The 20211-nt window shown below is 39.7% G+C and overlaps 1 protein-coding gene and 3 long non-coding RNA genes across 6 annotated transcripts in view; 1 reads left to right on the forward strand and 3 right to left on the reverse strand.

Annotated features, from left to right (window-relative positions):
- psmg1 (proteasome (prosome, macropain) assembly chaperone 1) overlaps nt 1-20211 on the reverse strand; it is a 46417-nt gene that overhangs the window by 25258 nt on the left and 948 nt on the right. Inside the window, exons 2-5 of the mRNA XM_008428672.3 lie at nt 18193-18296; nt 15084-15229; nt 8997-9059; nt 8189-8387 (exon numbers count right to left, since the gene is read on the reverse strand). Of these exons, the coding sequence (XP_008426894.1) occupies nt 8189-8387; nt 8997-9059; nt 15084-15229; nt 18193-18296 (512 nt within the window). The remainder of the gene's footprint in view (nt 1-8188; nt 8388-8996; nt 9060-15083; nt 15230-18192; nt 18297-20211) is intronic.
- LOC108166863 (uncharacterized) lies at nt 218-8182 on the reverse strand. Its single transcript, XR_001777255.2, has 2 exons — nt 1038-8182; nt 218-844 (listed from the first exon to the last, which is right to left on the reverse strand). It is a non-coding gene; the product is annotated as an uncharacterized LOC108166863 (long non-coding RNA).
- Nucleotides 10475-12613, forward strand: LOC145554825 (uncharacterized). Of its 3 annotated transcripts, none has more exons than XR_014090837.1 (3): nt 10673-11195; nt 11699-11892; nt 12127-12613. It is a non-coding gene; the product is annotated as an uncharacterized LOC145554825 (long non-coding RNA). The 3 variants fall into 3 exon arrangements; XR_014090838.1 differs by having other exon boundaries at nt 10674-11195; nt 11699-11858; XR_014090836.1 differs by having other exon boundaries at nt 10475-11195; nt 11699-12613.
- On the reverse strand, nt 12628-15076 carry LOC145554826 (uncharacterized). The gene is made up of 2 exons (XR_014090839.1): nt 14126-15076; nt 12628-13150 (listed from the first exon to the last, which is right to left on the reverse strand). It is a non-coding gene; the product is annotated as an uncharacterized LOC145554826 (long non-coding RNA).

Raw genomic sequence — 20211 nt, forward strand, 5'->3', positions numbered from 1 at the left:
TTTAGAATGTGCTTCATGAGATATTCCTATTCCATCTCATATGTACCAGGGAAACATCTGTGGACAGCTGACACTCTGTCACGTACCCCCATGACAGAAAATTTAACAGAAACTAAAATGAAGTGGGTTGAAGACTCAAATATTTATGTGGATAGTGTGATACAAAACTTGCCTGCAAGCATATGTTGCTGGGATCAGGCAAAGATGACGTCCGGAGTTGTCTTTGTGAATTAAAAGGGTTTTATTTACCTTAACACAAGAAAACTCAGTCTGTCACACCTGGTGCCTAACGCTCCTCAGCAGACGAAAAACAGAACACTGCCTCGCAAAACGGCACGTTCCAGGAACACACGTAAAACAGACACATTCAATGACGTATAGGAAATATTAGTACAGACGATCACGGCACAAGACAGACAAAATAAAGTTCTGAAGGAATTAACTTATTATAATAAAACTATAATAAATATGAACAGTAAAATAAATAAATAAACTGATAAATTCAGTGTATCTCACACATAGCTACCTTGAAGAGCTGAGAGAGGAGCTGAAAAGGGACAGCATATGTGCATGTGTGATGCAGATGTGTGAGGGAAGGATGGCCTACACACTGTAACAATGAACCAGCACTCAGACTGTATTGGGCTGAAAAGGCATTTCTTAAGGATGGTCTTTTGTTAAAGGGAGAAAGAATCGTTATTCCTTCAACTATGAGAAACAATGTGCTCATGAGATTACATGAAGGACATCAGGGAGTGGTGAAATGTCGAGAACGAGCGCAGCAGTCAGTGTGGTGGCCTGGACTGAGCCAGCAGCTAAAAGAACTGGTTCTAAAATGCCACACCTGCAACGGAGAGAAAGAAAATCACATTGAGCCACTGATGCCATCACAGTATCCAGACAGACCATGACAAAAACTTGGGGCTGATCTGTTTACTTTGCAAGGGAAAAATTATATTCTGGTTGTGGATTATGCATCAAGATTTGTGGAAATTGCTCAACTAAGTCCCACAAAATCAGCAGATGTGATTCCTCACCTGAAATCTGGGTTTGCACGTCACGGCATTCCAGAAGTAATGATCACAGATAACAGTCCTCAGTTTTCCTGTGCTGCTTTTGCAAAGTTATATGGATTTCGCCATATTACAAGTAGCCCAAGATATCCACAACGTAACGGGAAAGCTGAACATGCTGTTAAAACAATAAAGAACTTGTTGAAGAAAGCAGCTGATCCATATCTTGCCTTACTCGCCTACAGAGCAACACCACTTTGGAATTTATACAGCCCAGCAGAGCTTCTTATGGGAAGAAGACTTCGCACGACGGTGCCAACACTTCTATCTTTGTTGAGGCCAGTTCTTCCGAACAGGAAGATGGTTACTCAAAAAGAAAAGGAGAGAAGGATAAAAGATGCAGAGATATGATTCACACCACAGAGCAACAGTTCTCAGCAAACTTACTCCAGGACAAGGTGTGTGGATTAAAGACCAAGGCACAAGTGAAGCAGTGATTAAAACTCATTCTACTTCACGCTCATACCTTGTGGAAGGACCCCATGGAACAATTAGACAAAATCATCATCATTTGGTTGCCATGGAGTCTTTGACAGAGCCAGACAGAAGTACTGGAAGGTGATGTTGCTCCAGAACAATCTCAACAGAGTTCCGAAAAACCTACACAGCAGAGCCTTCCTGAACTTTCACCTACTCCTAGAACCAGGTTTGGGAGATGGATTGTGATAAACTGAATTTATACTTAAAGAAAATGAAATAATGTGTGTAAATATTATGCTAAAGTATAAGAATGATTAAATATGTATTTCTATTTATATTGTTTTTTCTAGCTCTAGGTAGAAACAGTCCTTCCAGCTATAGAAGGTCCGTTTCTTAGAGGATTATTATAAAATAATCCAGTAAGGTCTGTTGAATCAATGATAATCCACCCATTGATTCTAGAGAAGGGAGATGTGGTGTTAATGTTATGCATGGTTAAAAACTACAAATGGCCACCCGTGATGACATCATAAAAGAGCGCCAAGCTCAGGTAGTCCAGGTGACGCTGATTGCTAATGTTGATGCCCATGCTGGAAGTTTGGTGACCCTGAATAAACTAATCATGATGATACAGTTTGACTCAGCACACTCTTTGTAATACGACAAAGGTATTATGGGGCCTTAAACAGAATCATGATTTAGGCTCCCCAAGCCGCTCCTACTTCAGCATCACTAACAGTGTTTAAATAAATATAGATTTAGTGAAGTCTGTGATGGGAAGCCTAGTTTAATTGGCCAAGTTTAAAATCAATCACTGATTATTGGTTATTATTTGCTCTTATGTATTTGTGAACAAACCCAGCTCAAAAACAAACGTTACATTGTAGCCATGGCAACACAACAATCAAACTATCAACGTGGTTTTTTGTACTTTTATAAAGTAAACTTCCTAATTAAATCCTAAATGTACCATTTTTTCTCTGCTGAATACATTAAATAAAATGTAATAACATTATCATTCTCAATAGATGACTGCTACAGCTTTAGATCTATGATCTGTGTTACAATTCAACCATTTCTAGGGGCCCCTGAATGGCCCCTACCAGCAGCTACTGTGTTTTCTTTGCCTTGACATCACTGTCTTACAATTCTAGATCTCAGAGGAGCTAACATCAAAAAATTATATAGAGTTAACCCCTTTGAGCTTTTTTGATCTTTAAAGCAGTCTGCAGACAAGTTGCTATGGAAGTAGTAGGGCTTATTTAGTAAAATAGAAGCAAATTTGCTTATTTCATAACTTCATAACCAGCTACTTGCTCTCCTATGGTCTGTTTAACAACTACAGTCTCAGATCAACACAGCCCTCCAGCACTGTCAATAGCAGAAACAGCAACATTATACTCATCAGCAGGGGCACAACTACATACTTTCTGAGATATATATTCGAACATGTCGTTGGCGACCCCCCCATAACATAAACTTGTACAACTCATCTTTAATGAAAGTATTAATAATAATAAATGTATATAGATGATTAAATTGCTGCCTACAGGGCAATTAAAAAACAATGAAACAAAGAACAGGGCAATATTTCATCATTTAATATATAAGTGAGCCAAAGAGCCACTTCTGTTAGCCTGTGTCTAGAACCGCCTATGGGCTGCAGGTCTGAGGCATTTTGTTAGCAAGCTTTCTATCATTCTTATAGCTTGATAGGAAGCCTGATCCAAACTGGCAACCCACATTAATAAAATGGTGAAATAACATTGACGACAAAGCCATGAATTTTTAAAAGATATCAACATTTTTCCTACACAATCCTAACAAACGATTTTAATGTTGAAAAAATAAGTGGTTTCTCTTCACAATATGTATTAATTTACTATTAATCTATTTGTATGATTTGTTATTTAAATTGCCATTTATATTATATTTATATTAAATGATTGAGGGATGAAGAGACTGATGTCTGGTTCTTTAGGTTCTGAGCTGTTCTCCTGACCCATTCTGTCTGATATCAAACAACCCGCTGTGCGACACTGAATATCGCAGACACATTTTTTAATGCCCCTATTAAACGTCACTGTGATTGTTTAGCCTGTGTCCTTCCACTACCGTATTTTTGCAAGAGGTTTTGCTTCTAAGGACGGTATAGTATCAGGTGGACATTTTAAAAAGAGGCGGGTTGATAGCAGCTGCGTAGTGTCCGTCTCTAAGCAACCGTGACGACAGAATCAGTTGGTGGGAGTAAAGGAGAGGGTCCTATTTAGGTCCCGCAACAACAATTTAGCTGACCTTAATATTTCCCGTGTTTTGTTTTGGTCATTATTATTAGGCCCGAGCAGCTAAGCGCTGCGAAGGCCTATTGTAATTGTACTGTTTATTATTAGGCCCGAGCAGCTAAGCGCTGAGAAGGCCTATTGTAATTGTACTGTTTATTATTACGATTCTTCCCCCCCATTTAAGGGGCTTTTTGGGGATTAACCCTAACCCTAAACTAGGAAGTCGGCCATTTTGGATTGAAGTTCCGATTTTGACCCCATTTTGGCCGTTTACAGACATCGCATTTGATCAAACTCCTCCTAGGGAATTCGATCAATCGGCTTCAAACTCGGTTAAATCGTTCATAAGGCATGGCCGATTCAAAGTTATCAAATTGGTGAGTTTTCGTGCATGCTGAAGGGGTCGTACCAGGGGTCAAAGTTCACCGACTCGCCATGAAACACAAAACTGTTATGTTTTAACCTAGAAATATAAAACTTGGTAAACATGTGTATCTCGTCAGGCCCTACAAAAAAGTCTCGTGAAGCCATGGTCAAAACCCAACAGGAAGTCAGCCATTTTGGATAAAAGCCGCCATTTCCTGTTTATCAGAGACTTCGCATCTGATCAAACTCCTCCTACAGCATTTGACATACAGACTTCAAACTCAGTCAGCAGAGTTGAGACATTAAAGGTCTAAAGTTATCACAGGAATTTTTGTAGATCAAAGCATGTGGGCGTGGCTAAGTTCCAAACTTTGACTATTCGCCATAAAATATCAAAGTGACATAACTTCCACATACAAGGTCACAGCTGCTTCAGACTTCCTATGTCTCACTACTGACCAACCCTCATTACATTCTCATGGTCAGATGATGACGTCACCTTAGCTCCGCCCACTTCCGACAGGAAGTCACCTTCTTTTCTACTGTATGTCTTACTTTTACTGAGTAATACATAAAGAATAAATCTTCTACCACCTGACATAATATGACCTGATGATGAACTCTGATGAACTCTGACCCATTGGGGCGTGGCCAACTGGCTGTCCCTCGCCATATGCATACAATTGTCTCTGAATCACACACGCATCTTCCGGTTGGCACCAAACTGGATACAGACGACCTTTGTTCAATGCTAAAGAGCCCAACAGGATTGAATTGCAATGCGACTCCACTGCGCCCACTAGGTCATTCTATCAGCAATAACTCCTCTCTACGTCGACCGATCTGCACCAAATTTGTGGTGTGTCGCCAGAGAACCATGCTGAACTCATCAGTGCGTACTGCCTGGCGGACGCGTGCCTAAACTGTGCGACAGCGTACGCAGTGGCAGGCGGGCGGCAGTGCTGGATCCCCCGCGGAGGCTATAGGCCGGAGCGGCGCTTGGCTGCGAGGGCCGCTTGTTATTATTATTTTTCACCAGACAAATGAACTGGCTTTTTGGGGGCTTTGCCATATTCAAAAACTCACCAAAATTGGTGTGCCCATAGAGACTGTTTAAAATGTATGTATTTTACGGTCTACGCAAAAATTTCAAAAGACCCTTTCCTATTCAGTTACTTTATCGTAGAGACTTGAAATTTGGTACACTTGTAGAACTCCCCAAGACACTCAGAATTTATAATTATTATCATAGTGCATGTCAAACAGGAAGTCGGCCATCTTGGACTGAATTTGCGAATTTGACCCCAAATTTTGCCTTCGCATTTGATCGAACTCCTCCTAGGGTTTTTGATGTATCGGCTTCAACCTTGGTCAGTTGGTTCATAAGGCATGTCCGATTCAAAGTTATCAAAATGGTGAGTTTTCGTGCATGCTAAAGGGATGATACCAGGGGTCAAAGTTCACAGACTCACCAGAAAGTAATAAACTGTTGTATCTCCAACAAAGAAAAGCACAGAGCCACCAAACTTTCTGTGTGTGAACACCTGTGGATGACCTACAAGACCCAGTTATGAAATTTTGAGATCACCTAAGCCACGCCCCCTTAGTACAGGGAGTGTCATGTTTTACTGTGAATGGTCACTATCTTACCCCTTTGACCTAATCAACATGAAACTGTGTCCACAGACAGAAGACATGTTGGTGTGTAATGGTTTCCAACCCCGTTTGGTTTGGATGCAGCAGGTTGGCGTGGGGGAGTGGCAAATTTACCTGTAACGCTGTGTCTATACGTTTGGGTCTGAATTCCACAATTTTGAGTCCAGCTGCACCAAACTCACTGGGATGGATCCTTATCCAACTCCAGACAGGAATCCAGTGCAATATTTGGTGGGCGTGGCCTAATGTCTCAACAGCGCCTCCTACAATATTTTAAATAATCAGCCCCAAGCCATGCTTTAACCTAGAATTATGAAACTTGGTACACATGTGTATCTTGTCAGGATGTACAAAAAAGTCTCATGGACCCATGGTCCAAACCCAACAGGAAGTCGGCCATTTTAGATCAAAGCTGACATTTCCTGTTTTTCATAGACGTCGCATCGAACTCCTCCTACAGCTTTTGAGATACAAACTTCAAACTTACTTAGCACACACTTAAGACATTGAAGGTGAAAAGTTATCAAAAGAATTATTGTACATCAAAGCATGTGGGCGTGGCTAAGTGTCAAACTTTGGCTTTGTGCCATGAAATACTAAAATGCAATAACTTCTACAGGCAAAGTGACACCTGAATCAGACTTTTCATGTCTCATTATTGACCAGCCTTGATCACATTAACATGGTCAATTGATGACATCACCTAAACCACGCCCCTCTCAAACAGGAAGTCACCTTTTTTTTCTGCCTTATGTCTGACTTTTATTCTATGATTCCAATGGGTTAAATCCTGTCCAAACTGATAGAAAATGACATGATAATGACCTCTGTGAATGTTGGCTGCTAGCTGAACCATGTGGGGGTGGCTATATAGCACAGCAATGCTCGCCATGTCTACAATCGTCTCTAAATCAAACAGGGTTCATCCAATTTGCACCAGATTTTCTATGACCGACTCTGGTGAACCTCTAAAGAATTATAACTATACTCCACTGCACCCCCTAGGTTAATCAAATAGCTGTATCTCCTCTCTACATTGGGCAATCTGTCTGAGATGTTGCGTGCTTCACCAAGGAGCGCTGATGGAAACACAAAGCAGCTAGTTTCAACACAAGTGACAAGATAAACTATCAATCAAGCTATTCAGATACACATACATTATCCCAAAACTTAAACTGTCATGATCTGTGGTTGGTGGTGGTGAGGATGAACACTGAGACCCATGTGATAATGTTTATTATAATTTAATAAAGAGAAGTTCAAACACAGTCCAGTACAGGCGGCAGGGCAGGAACACTTGCACACAGCTAATACAGGTAGCCACTGAAAAAACTGAAGACTGAATGTGACAGCTACATTATTAGTTTATAATTTGACTTCACTTCACCTATTAGGTGAATCAAAAAGCTGTATCTACTCGCTGCATCATCCGATCTGCATCAGATATTGTGCATTGTCTCTGAGAAATGCCAATAATGACACGCTGAGTAATTCAACGCGGGTGGGTTCGGTTGCTCCGTCAGAGCGTCAGTGGTTGCTGGGGTGAGGCGGTGCTGGGACCACACGGTGGTTATAGGCCGAGCGGCGCTTGGCTGCAAGGGCCGCTCAATGCTCCGCGGAGCTTTAATTAGACTTATTGTTGAGATGTGTGTGATAGGTGTGTCTATCAGACATTTATAGCAATACGGAATAAATCGCGTCCTGTATTAGTTCAATACGGGCGGAGACAACAACCACCACCTGTCATTTTAAGTTGGCTTAAGGCTTAAGCTAACCTGAATATTTACAACCCTCCTGTTGATACACTGACATTACTTATCTACTGTCTTTCAACCACTTTGAAAAGCTTTTCTTCGTCTTTCCAACATCTTTATCCCTCTCCCTCTTCCGTTTTTTGTTTTATGCCCCAGAGTTTTTTTCTGCCGGTAAGCTAACTGTATCCGCTGCACTTTGAGCTCATGTCACAGCAAATAAATGGTTGTTCACATGCAATACCTTGAGGACCACTAGGGAGCGTCTAAGGACCACCAGTGGTCTGGGGACCACAGTTTGAGAAAGACTGCTACAGACTTATCCTAACCTATTCAAGGAAGCATAATAGGTCACCTTTAAAAAATAGAAGCACACCTTTACGCATCATTTATCACTGCAAACTTGACATCAAAATGTCTCTCTAAAAGCCCAAAACAGCAATGAACAAAGTGAATTCAGGTTAAGTGAGCACCACTTATGTGCAGAATAAAAACTATGACAGAGATGGATTGCTCTGCTAAATATGCCCAGCAGTATGACAGACTTGTTGTGCTGCTCCTGTTCAGAGTCTTGTGCACATTTTCTGTGGGACAAAGCAATGAGTCTGACTCATTTGGATAAGAAAAACTCCAAACACACCTGCAGCTGGGAGTCCTGTAATGATGTTGGGCTGCTCCAGTGACGGGCAGACAGGCTGATCGCTGAACGCACTAGAGCGAAGCGACCGCAGGAAGGGGGTAGAGCTGCTGCACATGTAGTCTGCAGTCTTGTAATCAGCCACAGAGCTGTCAGACAGCACGGTCACAGTGAGTCCTCTGGTCTGCAGATAGCCGAACACCTGGGAGAGACAAAGACAAAGCTGATTTTGCAGTAATTTATCTAATATGTGCAAAGAAATAAAAACAGAGGCATGTTTTTTTTAAATGTAAGTTTCTAACCGTACACCAGCATCTGGCAGCTGAAGCTGACATTTCTGAAACCAGCCAATGTTTTTCCAATTTGCAACTGTCAGGTTTTGAAAACACAGCGCCCATTATAGCTCCATCTTCCTCCAATCTGCTGACAGGAGTGAAATCTGTCATGATTCTCTGTTGCTGCAGCTGCAGGAAGACACGCTGTGTTTTCTCCTTCTAAGAGCTTACCAATAACCATCCGCTGAGAATCACCAAGTGGATCTCTGCTCTACAGTTTGGTTTAAAAAACCAAACAATAGACCTATAAATCTGACCATCTTTGAATGTTTATCATAAGGATAAAAGGTCTCTGAATCTCAGATTGTCAATTCTTTCTTAATGACACGCTCTAAGGAAAGTGATTCTATTTAAGTCATCATGTTGCCATGTGATTATGGCTTTCTGAAGAAGAGAAAGTAAAACTGTTCCTTTTCATGGGTTACGAGGGTAGACTGTCAGTCTTGTCAGGGTGATTAAGCTGCAGAAAAAGGTACCTTTTCTGTCCACTGGAATAGCTGGTCCTCGGCAATGTGGCATGTCACATGGCATATCAAAACCTAAATAAGAAACAAAAGCATCTTGTTCATCACTTTCCAATCACACAGAAGAGAAAACAAGGTAAGAGGCTATAATTTGGAAGGAGTTATAACCAGGTGGCAGAAACAGGTGGGAGAAATGGCTGCTTTCATAGCGGAAATTGTCTGAAGAATTACATTATCCTGCTGCTCCAGGTTTAAATGTTTGACTTCAATGAGTCAGATAATCTAAAGGGAAACTGAATTAAATATATCTAAAGACACTCTACACTGACTGGCAGCAAAGAACAGGCTTTTTCTGACTGATGCCAAATTTCGCTTTTCTTTTAAGTTCACATTGATTTTGGCTAGTTTTTGAATTCTTTTCAACACAAAATAGTATGCACAAACATTGTTGTAATCAAACAAAGAATAAACTGTGTAACTGAATTCTGGTTACACAGAAAATACAGCTAGTGATCAAAATCTGGCAATTTTGATCCAGGCAGTTATTGATCTGAAAAACTCAAATATCTGATGCCTTTATGTCATCTCATGTTTACAGCACAACCGCTACAAGTTTGCACTTACAAAACAACAACCTTAAGTGTGGAAGCTGTTACTGAGTAAAGAAGACTGCTACAAAACTAGGGATGTGAGATTATTTTAATAAATATACAATAATTGATTATTCACATTATTAATTGAATAATTGATTATTCTGACAATTACAGAATAATGGATAGAAAAATCAATTATTCAACAAATTAATCTCCATCCATCCATTTTCTATATACTCTTGCCCCTTAGTGCGGTCAGGAAGGTTGCTGGTGCCTCTCCAGCTAACGTTCCGGGCGAGAGGCGGGGTACAACCTGGACAAGTCGCCAGTCTGTCACAGGGCAACACAGAGACACACAGGACACACAACCATGCACACACACACACACACACACTCACACCTAGGGAGAATTTGGAGAGGCCAATTAACCTGAAAGTCATGTTTTTGGACTGTGGGAGGAAACCGGAGTACCCAGAGAGAACCCATCCATGCACAAGGAGAACATGCAAACTCCACGCACAAAGACCCCGGGCCGGGAATCGAACCCAGAACCTTCTTGCTGCTATATAATAAACAGAATAAATGGTTCTTCTATTGATTAATCATCAATCTATTTCCTTTCCTGCCAACTAAAGCAGCGTTACAGGTGTGACAAATCTCTGACAATGATTTCACATTCTGTCCATCAGTGTCTTTATCTTGCTTAAATTACAGGTTAGCAAATATGGAATCAATCGATTAAATTTTATTTGTATAGCACATTTCAGCAGCAAGGCCTTTCAAAGTGCTTTACATAATAAAAAAAATAAAAACAGCATGTGACATTGAATAAACGGTAAGAAAGAGAAAAAGATTTTGAAAAAAAATAAAAGATTTAAAAAGTTACAAACATTAAAACCCGCACCCCTTTTCAACCAGGGGGGACGACACCAGAACCCCTGTCCTTATCTGGGACTTTAGTCAAAAACGCTGTTTGACAAGGACTCCAACCTCTAGGCTTTTAGTTGAAACGCCGTCAACTGGGACTCTAAACCCCGTAGGACTTTAGTAAAACTTTGTTTAACTGGAACTCTAACCCACGTTTTACTCAAGAGACTCTAACCCGAATAGGGCTACTATGGAAGTAATTATGTGCCATCAGAATTTGAATAAAAAATGCATCTGAAATTTGAATGTTGTATATTTGTTCTTACTTTTTCAATTTAAAAATTAATTCAGAATATATTTTTGACCTAAAAAAAATTTCAGTGTCATTATTTGTACATGTATGCAAATTTCATTTGTTAAAAAAAATTCACATTCCTATTTCAGAGATCAAATTTTCAATATATATATTTTTTCAGTGTTAAAAAAATTCAACATATAAAAAAATTCAACTTTTAAAAATTCAAATGCAATATTTTCAGTGTCCTACAAATTCAACTTGCTCAAATTCGCTGTCTCAAATTCAACATCTAAAAATTCGCTGTACAAAAATGGCGAGGTTACTTCAGGTCACAGACATTAGCAATCGTTGTCAGATTTCAACACTGAGCTAATCACATGACCTAAGCGTCATATTGAAGAAATACCAGCATCACCGAGGCCAGCGACCATGGAGGCGAACGCAAACCCAACGGTGAGTCTATGCTTTCATATTTCTGTAGTACATTTTATTTTGCGCATGAACTTTGATACATGACATTAAAGCTTGATTTAAAACACGGGTTTGGGCCGTTGTTAATCTTACGCCATGTAATGCTGGCATATTAGTTCTCGCTACCCGCTAGACCTCCACCCCCTTCTCTTGGCTGTCCTACACCCAATTTTCCCCTGTTTTATTTAAAAAAGGAATATCACTTGCGCCAAGTCTAGATTCTTTAAAGATAACTGATGGGTAGCGACTTTCCGGGTTGTTTGTATGTTGTCTTAGGTGAGACTGATCAGGCGGTCTTAGTAAAAGTCGTAATTTTCCAGGAGATGCTACTGCTAATGTAGAAGCTAATATGGCTGCCTTGTGTGCTTCAAGGAGGGGCTGTGAACTCTTCCGACATTAATTGATTTCCGACCTACTGATTTCAAAATAGTTTTTTTATTTTACTGACAATGTTTTTGACATTTTTTTTCTTTTTTCTTTTCAAGGAACATATGGATCATATTTTTGATAGACTCCATGATCGTTTGGAGCCATTTCTATTTCTACAATTACAGATGGTCCTGCAGTCAATCAGTTGGCCACAGGTGAAGAAGCAAAGTGATGACGGTGACGACAGCGATGATGTCTTGGAAGCAGAAACTGCAGGTGACAGGGTTTCTCCATCAGTTTCTCAAAGAAGGTAAAATGTCTGTATAAACATTTGGCCAATGTTTGTTATTTGAGAATGATAAATAACAAATGTATTATGCTGGTATTATACCAGCATGATTTTTGAAGGACATCACATTCATATTCATTAGTTTCTTAGATGGAAAAGACATTCGCATAAAGTCATATCTCAAAGTCAGCTTTATGAATGATTCCATCTACAGGAAACTCACCATGTATCTAAAAAAAATTATACTTTTCCTAGCATTTTCAGACAATCTGCACCAGCTCATGAGATTTGGGTTGGCTGGGAGGCTCCATGGCAGGAACTGAAGCCTGAAGTAGTGCAGTCAACTGGACCAAACCACAAGCCCACTTCATCCACCTGCAGTGAACGTTTACGCCTTCCAAGCCATTATTCTACCTACCAGGCTCTGTATGCTGACATGACGGTGTGTCTTAAATCGGTTGGGACTGGCTTTGGTCTTCTTTGAGAACTCAGTGCATTGGTGTTTCATTTGTTCAATAATTGCATTTCAATATGGCAATTAAGTAAAATTACAAAGTCGTTTTATTATTAGCTTTTTTTTTTTTTTACAAATACTGTTCATCATTCACCGCAGTCTTGACATTAAGTTGTTCTTTGAAGTGACGACTAAGTACCTGAAATGTTTGTCAAGCATCCCTGTAAATCTTAAATGTTAGAGTAACTATGTTCAGAGTTTCTGAGTCAGCACTGTTTGTACAGGAAATATGAAACGGAAACTGTTTTTATGCAATATTTTATTGAATATTCATCTATGCTTGAAGTATTAGAAAATAAATGACATAAGACAAACTTAACTTTTCCATTCTTATAATGCAAGAAAATTAAGGTCCTACACAACTGTACCTACTAGGTTCCTTTTGAGAAAAAAAGAACAATCAACTCACAAATGTAGAACATTTTAGTTCTTTAACATGTCTACCATAAAAGCACTATGACTCACTTTTCCAAATCACAAATTTTACCTGTGTGGTAATATGATCAGCACTTAGCTTTACATTTCATAAATGCTGAATTTTGAAACTGCACAAGTTTCACAGAGTGAAGAACTGTTCACAAAACAGAACTGCACCAATATAAATGTCACAACCAAAAGACAGTGATGTGCCTTTTGGGTTTACTGCGTCTCTTAAGTCCATTTGTTCGTCAGTCAGTTGCACAACTTGAATTTGGTACTGTGACGTTTGACTCTTCCTGAAGAGGAAGCCCGCTCTCCTCCCATTCAATTTCGGGAATCTACACCCTGGAAAACACAAAGAAGGGATCAAGAGAACTCAAAATGTACTTGATTGCAGATTCCTATGTAATAAATTAAATGAATGATAGTATACATGCTACACATTAAATTATCCAATTAAAATGTACCTCTATCAAGGCACTGTGGGGTTCAGGAATTGAATGGTGTCTAACTTAATCAGAATTTGCTTTTAATTACAACATTAATCACAAATTTTAGCATAGCTCAAACATTCTTTGTAACCAAAGATATATTTGAGATACAAAGTAGTGGGGATTAAAATGATTTTAATAAGTTAACAGCTGTACTTGCAAGCATATATTTTCTTCAAAATGAGTTAAAATCAAATGAAAAAACAAGGGAGGTTGTTTGTAATGTTGCTAGGTAACAGAACGACGTTTTGTAACGCAAAGTAAAAGAATGTAAATTAATATATATCAACACTTGTCAGATAAGAGAAGCAGCCGTTTGGATGACGCTATAATGACCATAAATGTATAAATTTATTCATAAATGAAGTCACATGAACAACACAGTAGATGAACAGAATGGGGTTGTGGTTCTAATTAATGTCGGTAAAGTTCACAGCCCCTCCTTGAAGCACACAAGGCAGCCATGTTAGCTACATTAGCGGTAGCATCTCCTGGAAAATTACGACTTTTACCAAGACCGCCTGATCAGTCTCACCTAAGACAACATACAAACAACCCGGAAAGTCGCTACCCATCAGTTATCTTTAAAGATTCTAGACTTGGCGCAAGTGATATTCCTTTTTTAAATAAAACAGGGGAAAATTGGGCGTAAAACAGCCAAGAGAAGGGGGTGGAGGTCTAGCGGGTAGCGAGAACTAATATGCCAGCATTACATGGCGTAAGATTAACAACGGCCCAAACCCGTGTTTTAAATCAAGCTTTAATGTCATGTATCAAAGTTCATGCGCAAAATAAAATGTACTACAGAAATATGAAAGCATAGACTCACCGTTGGGTTTGCGTTCGCCTCCATGGTCGCTGGCCTCGGTGATGCTGGTATTTCTTCAATATGACGCTTAGGTCATGTGATTGGCTGGGTGTTGAAATCTGACAACGATTGCTAATGTCTGTGACCTGAAGTAACCTCGCCAGTTTTGTACAGCGAATTTTTAGATGTTGAATTTGAGACAGCGAATTTGAGCAAGTTGAATTTGTAGGACACTGAAAATATTGCATTTGAATTTTTAAAAGTTGAATTTTTTTATATGTTGAATTTTTTTAACACTGAAAAAATATATATATTGAAAATTTGATCTCTGAAATAGGAATGTGAATTTTTTTTAACAAATGAAATTTGCATACATGTACAAATAATGACACTGAAATTTTTTTTAGGTCAAAAATATATTCTGAATTAATTTTTAAATTGAAAAAGTAAGAACAAATATACAACATTCAAATTTCAGATGCATTTTTTATTCAAATTCTGATGGCACATAATTACTTCCATAGTCTACGAAGGACAGAATGTAAACATACACACCTCTAGATTTGACTCACCGTTTCCTTCCAACTGTTATTTTATGATAGTTAATGGAACAGACTCTGGATCAACAAATGGAGAGCACCACCGCTTGTGAAAATGATTCTTTCATAATAACGAATGGATGGACAGATTTAAAAAATGGATGGATGGACAGATGGATTGAAAGAGCATGGACGGATAGACAGATGTGTTTTTCCACAGTCATATAGCACTGATAAACCCTTCAATTCCAAATGCAAGCTTATTAGAACAGAAATCTTGAAAGTGTTGAACTTATTGTGAGTTTTAATTTAATAGAAACATTCAAATATGTCATAAAGCTTACAAAAAAGAGCAGCTTGTCATGGTGATGATGCGTTTCCTGGGCTGTTAATCAACAGCAGATATTCTGAAATGCTGTTTTTCTTGCTGTGTCACTTACTGCTGGCTCGTCTTTGTGTCTGTAGAAAACACATGCCGACCCTTCGCCACTCGGCCCAGTTCCAGACCGGCTCCTCTCATTCCATGCCACCGCGCGCCCAACTGTATCCCAGTTTGCAGAGGCAAGAATGTACGCTGACAGGAAGCCTGTGAAGACACATCCTCTCAGTATTCAACAACAGCTCACATCGGAGTTCTTCCCTGACTTGCTTTCAGTCACGTATTCTGATTCCTACACTTTATTTTTGGTCATTTTAAACCTTTCCATACACAAGTCAAAAAGGAAAAAATACACAAGGCAGAAATAAGACGAAACTAGTACAGAAATAGATAAACAATATTTAAATTCCTGTCAATGGCAAGAACACAAAGTGTAGACCGAAAAAGTGAAAGTATAACCAGCACAAACTTACTATACTTTCACTTTGTTGTACATAAATCATCATTAAAATTAAAGCAGCAGAACCTTAATTATTTTTCTGAAACATATCTCCAAGGAATTCCAGCTAAGACAAATTCATAATCTTATTGTATGATTTAGCAATAACTTCTAAAAAAAACGGGAATTCAATTGTAGTCGGGAGGCCCTGTGGGGGTTCTCCGGGAGTATGGGGTACCGGGCCCTTTGATACGGGCTGTCAGGTCCCTGTATGACCGGTGTCAGAGTCTGGTCCGCATTGCCGGCAGTAAGTTGGGCTCGTTTCCGGTGAGAGTTGGACTCCGCCAAGGCTGCCCTTTGTCACCGATTCTGTTCATTACTTTTATGGACAGAATTTCTAGGCGCAGCCGAGGTGTTGAGGGGATCCGTTTTGGTGGCCTTAGGATCGCATCTCTGCTTTTTGTGGATGATGTGGTCCTGTTGGCTTCATTGGAACGTGATCTGCAGCTCTCACTGGAGCGGTTCGCAGCCGAGTGTGAAGCGGCCGGGATGAGGCTCAGTGCCTCCAAATCCGATTCCATGGTCTTGAGCCGGAAAAGGGTAGAGTGCCTTCTCCAGGTCAGGGGGGTCGTCCTGCCTCAAGTGGAGGAGTTGAAGTATCTGGGGATCTTGTTCACGAATGAGGGAAGAAGGGAGCAGGAGATCGACAGGCGGATTGGGGCAGCGTCTGCTGTGAAGCGGGCGCTGTACCCGTCTGTCGTGGTGAAGAGAGAGCTGAGTCAAAAAGCTAAGCTCTCGATTTACCGGTCGATCTACGTTCCCACTCTCATCTGTGGTCATGAGCTTTGGGTCATGACCGAAAGAACGAGATCACGGGTACAAGCGGCCGACATGGGCTTCCTCCGCAGGGTGGCTGGGCTCTCCCTTAGAGATAGGGTGAGAAGCTCGGTCATCCGGGAGGGACTCAGAGTAGAGCCGCTGCTCCTCCACATCGAGAGGAGCCAGTTGAGGCTCGGGCATCTGGTCAGGATGCCTCCTGGACGCCTCCCTGGTGAGGTGTTCCTGGCACGTCCCACCGGGAGGAGGCCTCGGGGAAGACCCAGGACACGCTGGAGGGACTATGTCTCTCGGCTGGCCTGGGAACGCCTTGGGATTCCCCCGGAGGAGCTGGAAGAAGTGGCTGGGGAGAGGGAAGTCTGGGCCTCCCTTCTGAAGCTGCTGCCCCCGCGACCCAACCCCGGATAAGCGGAAGAAAATGGATGGATGGATGAATTGTAGTGAATTCAGAGGTCGTGTTGTGGAGTGGTGAGAATGATTTATCTTTGTGAACGAACAATTATATGGGGCGTTTACATCTCAACACGCTGCCCAGCATGTGGCTCTGTGTCCGTCTTCCCTGTAAAGTTTATGTTTGTGGTCCCGGTTGGCCGGAGCGTTTGTGGATAACAAGCAGCGCTAACCTCACCATGCAGGTTCAGCCCTGTGAGGAGCTTTCGCAATCTCCTCGGAGTCACTCATCATGCTGATTTTATATTATTTTATTATTATTTTTCCAGTTACACGATGCATCAAACCATATCAAATGTGTTGTTTACTTGGAGTTAATATGCGCGGCCGCACGGAAATCTGAGAAACTCGTCCCATAAACTCGACCAACCAAAATAATTTTTGTGACGCTTATTAAAAACTCAACAGACACAAAATGAAAGAGCTACTAAAGTCACATTAGCAGAATTGAATTAAACCTCCCGTTTGTTGCGCATCTCTGCGCAGTGCATCAGATTACAGGGCCAGTCCAAGGCTGTATGAGGCCTTGAGCAGAATCTGACTTAGGGGCCCCTTTTGTTGCTAAAACATCAGCACCTTTAACAGCTTCTGTGTTAGATTTAGTGAAATCTAGGACAGGGGGAGTAGTTTAATTGGCCAGCCTAAAAAGCAATAAGTTAATAATTGCAGTTTACTCATTTGTATTTGTAAATTCAAAGATTAAATTTACAGCATCAGATTGTTGCTATGGTAACAAAACAATGTAACTATGAGTATTGTTCTTTGAAGTTTTACAAAGTAAACTTGCCAGCTCCTTAAAATCTTGTATTTAAATGTTAAACAATTTAAAATCATTTAATTTATGTATGCCTAAACAATTGAATAAAATTTAACAGCATTGATAATCTAAATAAACAAGTGTTACATTTATGTATCTGTGGTCTGTTTTAAAATATTAGCGTTTATGGGGCCCCTGAAAGCCTGATGGAGCCGCTGACTTAATTTGGATTAAACAGAAGTGCAAATTTGTTGTTTTTTGACTAGTTGTGGGTTTAAATAGCATTTCACCGGAGATCTTTTCCCCTAGCATATAATTAAACAGTAATACTTTTACATTTCCTGTCAACTTAACATCTTTTAATACAAAAACACGGTGGACTGCCAGTGGACCGCCTCGACCACCGGGCTTAGCAAGTTTTCTGGGGGAAACCCTGTTAAGTTTGACATATTTTTTTTTTATTTTCTTTTTACTAAATATTACAAATTTTGTTTTGCCATTATTTAGTGATAATATATCACTAAATTTATTTTTATCAACAACAGACTCCATTACACACAGACAATAATTTGAGGTTCTTAGCTGAAACTAATCATTTACATTTCCAAACACGTGTTTATTGTTATTGTCTGTGCAGTTTGATGGACATGTCTCAGGTGTGTGTTTTAACAGCTGGATCTCACTTACTGGCAGCATTGTGTCCCACAGCCAGGATGAAGCTGGAACACTGCACCTTGTTCCCGGCTCTCAACAACTCTGAGACTTCGGGATTCCAATGGAGATGAACAGTTCTGAGAAGAAAGACCTCAAATTTATTGCTACAGGTCAAACATAACACTAAAACAGCAAGATAAAGCAAGCAGAACATAGCTACATTACAAAGTAAGTGTCCTTGTTTAAGAGTTGAAAATGTAATGCCTCATTTTCTGCCTCTGACTAGTCTGTTAGTGTTTTGCAGAACGTGGTGCTGTTGAATTAATTTGAATTATTCAAAGTGCTTCAGCTCAGCCCCCTCACACAACAGGAAAAGAAACATGTCACTCACTAAAGACATTCCAGCAGTAAATGACCCGTAAATAACACTGTGAAGAAATACAGTGATGCAGGGACTTTTGTGGCAGCCATTTTCATTTTCATCATCTTTGTTTTTATCACTGATAATTACTGCTGACTAGGGGTGCTCCGACCAGGTTTTCTGCTGCCAATTCCAATACTGATCACAAATGAGGCCGATCTCTGCTAATTACATGGATTGACTTTTAATTTTTTTGCTTTAGGCATATATGCTACTATGTAATATGACAAAATTTAAAAATTATCTGGCAATAAATTCACCCAATTTAGGCATAAAACATGCTAAATACTTGTAGGTACAATACAGCAGCTATTCAGTCGAAAGGACAACTGAAAATCAGTAAAATAATATTGAATAATAAGGTTCTCAGTATCATAAATTATACATGAGTCAAATAAATCTGCCTATATCAAATAATGTCAAGTAAAAAGGAAACATTCATTCAAAGTCAAACGCAGGCTGCATCAAAATAAACAATCGTTCCTGATAGCATGGCTAGCTGACAGTGGCGGCTCCAGAAATTTTTTCTGCAGGTGCTAAGGAGGAGCTAGGCATTTTTCTGAGGGTGCTATGACAGATCTTTTTTTCCCTATAGTTATCAACATACACGCATTAGTATTGTTATTTTAATCAGACTGAGTTGCATTTATTTGACACTTAGAAGTCGGCACAAAGCCTTGAGCCATTAGTCAGATTACTTCCAGATAATATTACATTGTTTAAGTTAAAACAGCATTTATGACAAAGGGGATACCCTAGTATACCCTAATTTTTCACTACCTTCCGCATCTTTAATCAACTCTAATTTAAAAACTACAACACCTAGACTCTTCAAACCTGGACTGGATTATTTTTGCTCTAATAGCAGAATATTTAGAACCATGTTTGTGATTTGTGAAACTTTATCTGATTTGTGAAACTTCAATAAAAGTTGATTTTACCACTTTTTGCATCTGGGTTGCACTAGAACTGCTCCAGCTCCAAAACTACAACACCTAGACACTTCAAAACTGCACTGGATTATTCTGCTCTAATAGCAGAATATTTTAATCCATGTTTGTGATTTGTGAAACCTTTAGGTGATTTGTGAAACTTCACTAAAGATCAGATTACTATTCACACTTGTTACATGCAGTTTTTTTTCAAATTCAAATTAAATTCTAATTCAAAACCACTTTATTAATCCCAATGGGAAATTAAATGTTGGTGAAACTCATTAATTCTTCGAAGAGTTATTGTAGATGGTGATGGCTGTTGGAAGGAATGATCTGCAGCATTCTGTTAAGTGAATTGAAGTTTCACAAATCAGAAAAAAGTTTCACGAATTCCAAACATGGTTTTAAATATTCTGCTATTAGTTGAAAATAATCTGGTCCAGGTTTGACGTGTCTAGGTGTTGTAGTTTTGGAATTAGATAAGTTCTAGTGTGACCAAGATAAAAAAATGTAAAACAAAAGTGGTGAAATTACCCTTTTTTTTAAGTTTCACCAATCAGAAAAAGGTTTCACAAATCCCAAACATGGTTATAAATATTCTTCTATTAGAGCAGAATAATCCAGTCCAGGTTAGAAGAGTCTAGGTGTTGTAGTTTTTAAACTAGAGTCAATTAAAGATGCGGGAGGTAGTTGAAA

This window comes from Poecilia reticulata, chromosome 14, assembly GCF_904066995.2.
Source record: "Poecilia reticulata chromosome 14, P_reticulata-male-v2, whole genome shotgun sequence".
In the NCBI taxonomy this organism is placed as follows: Eukaryota; Metazoa; Chordata; class Actinopteri; order Cyprinodontiformes; family Poeciliidae; genus Poecilia; species Poecilia reticulata.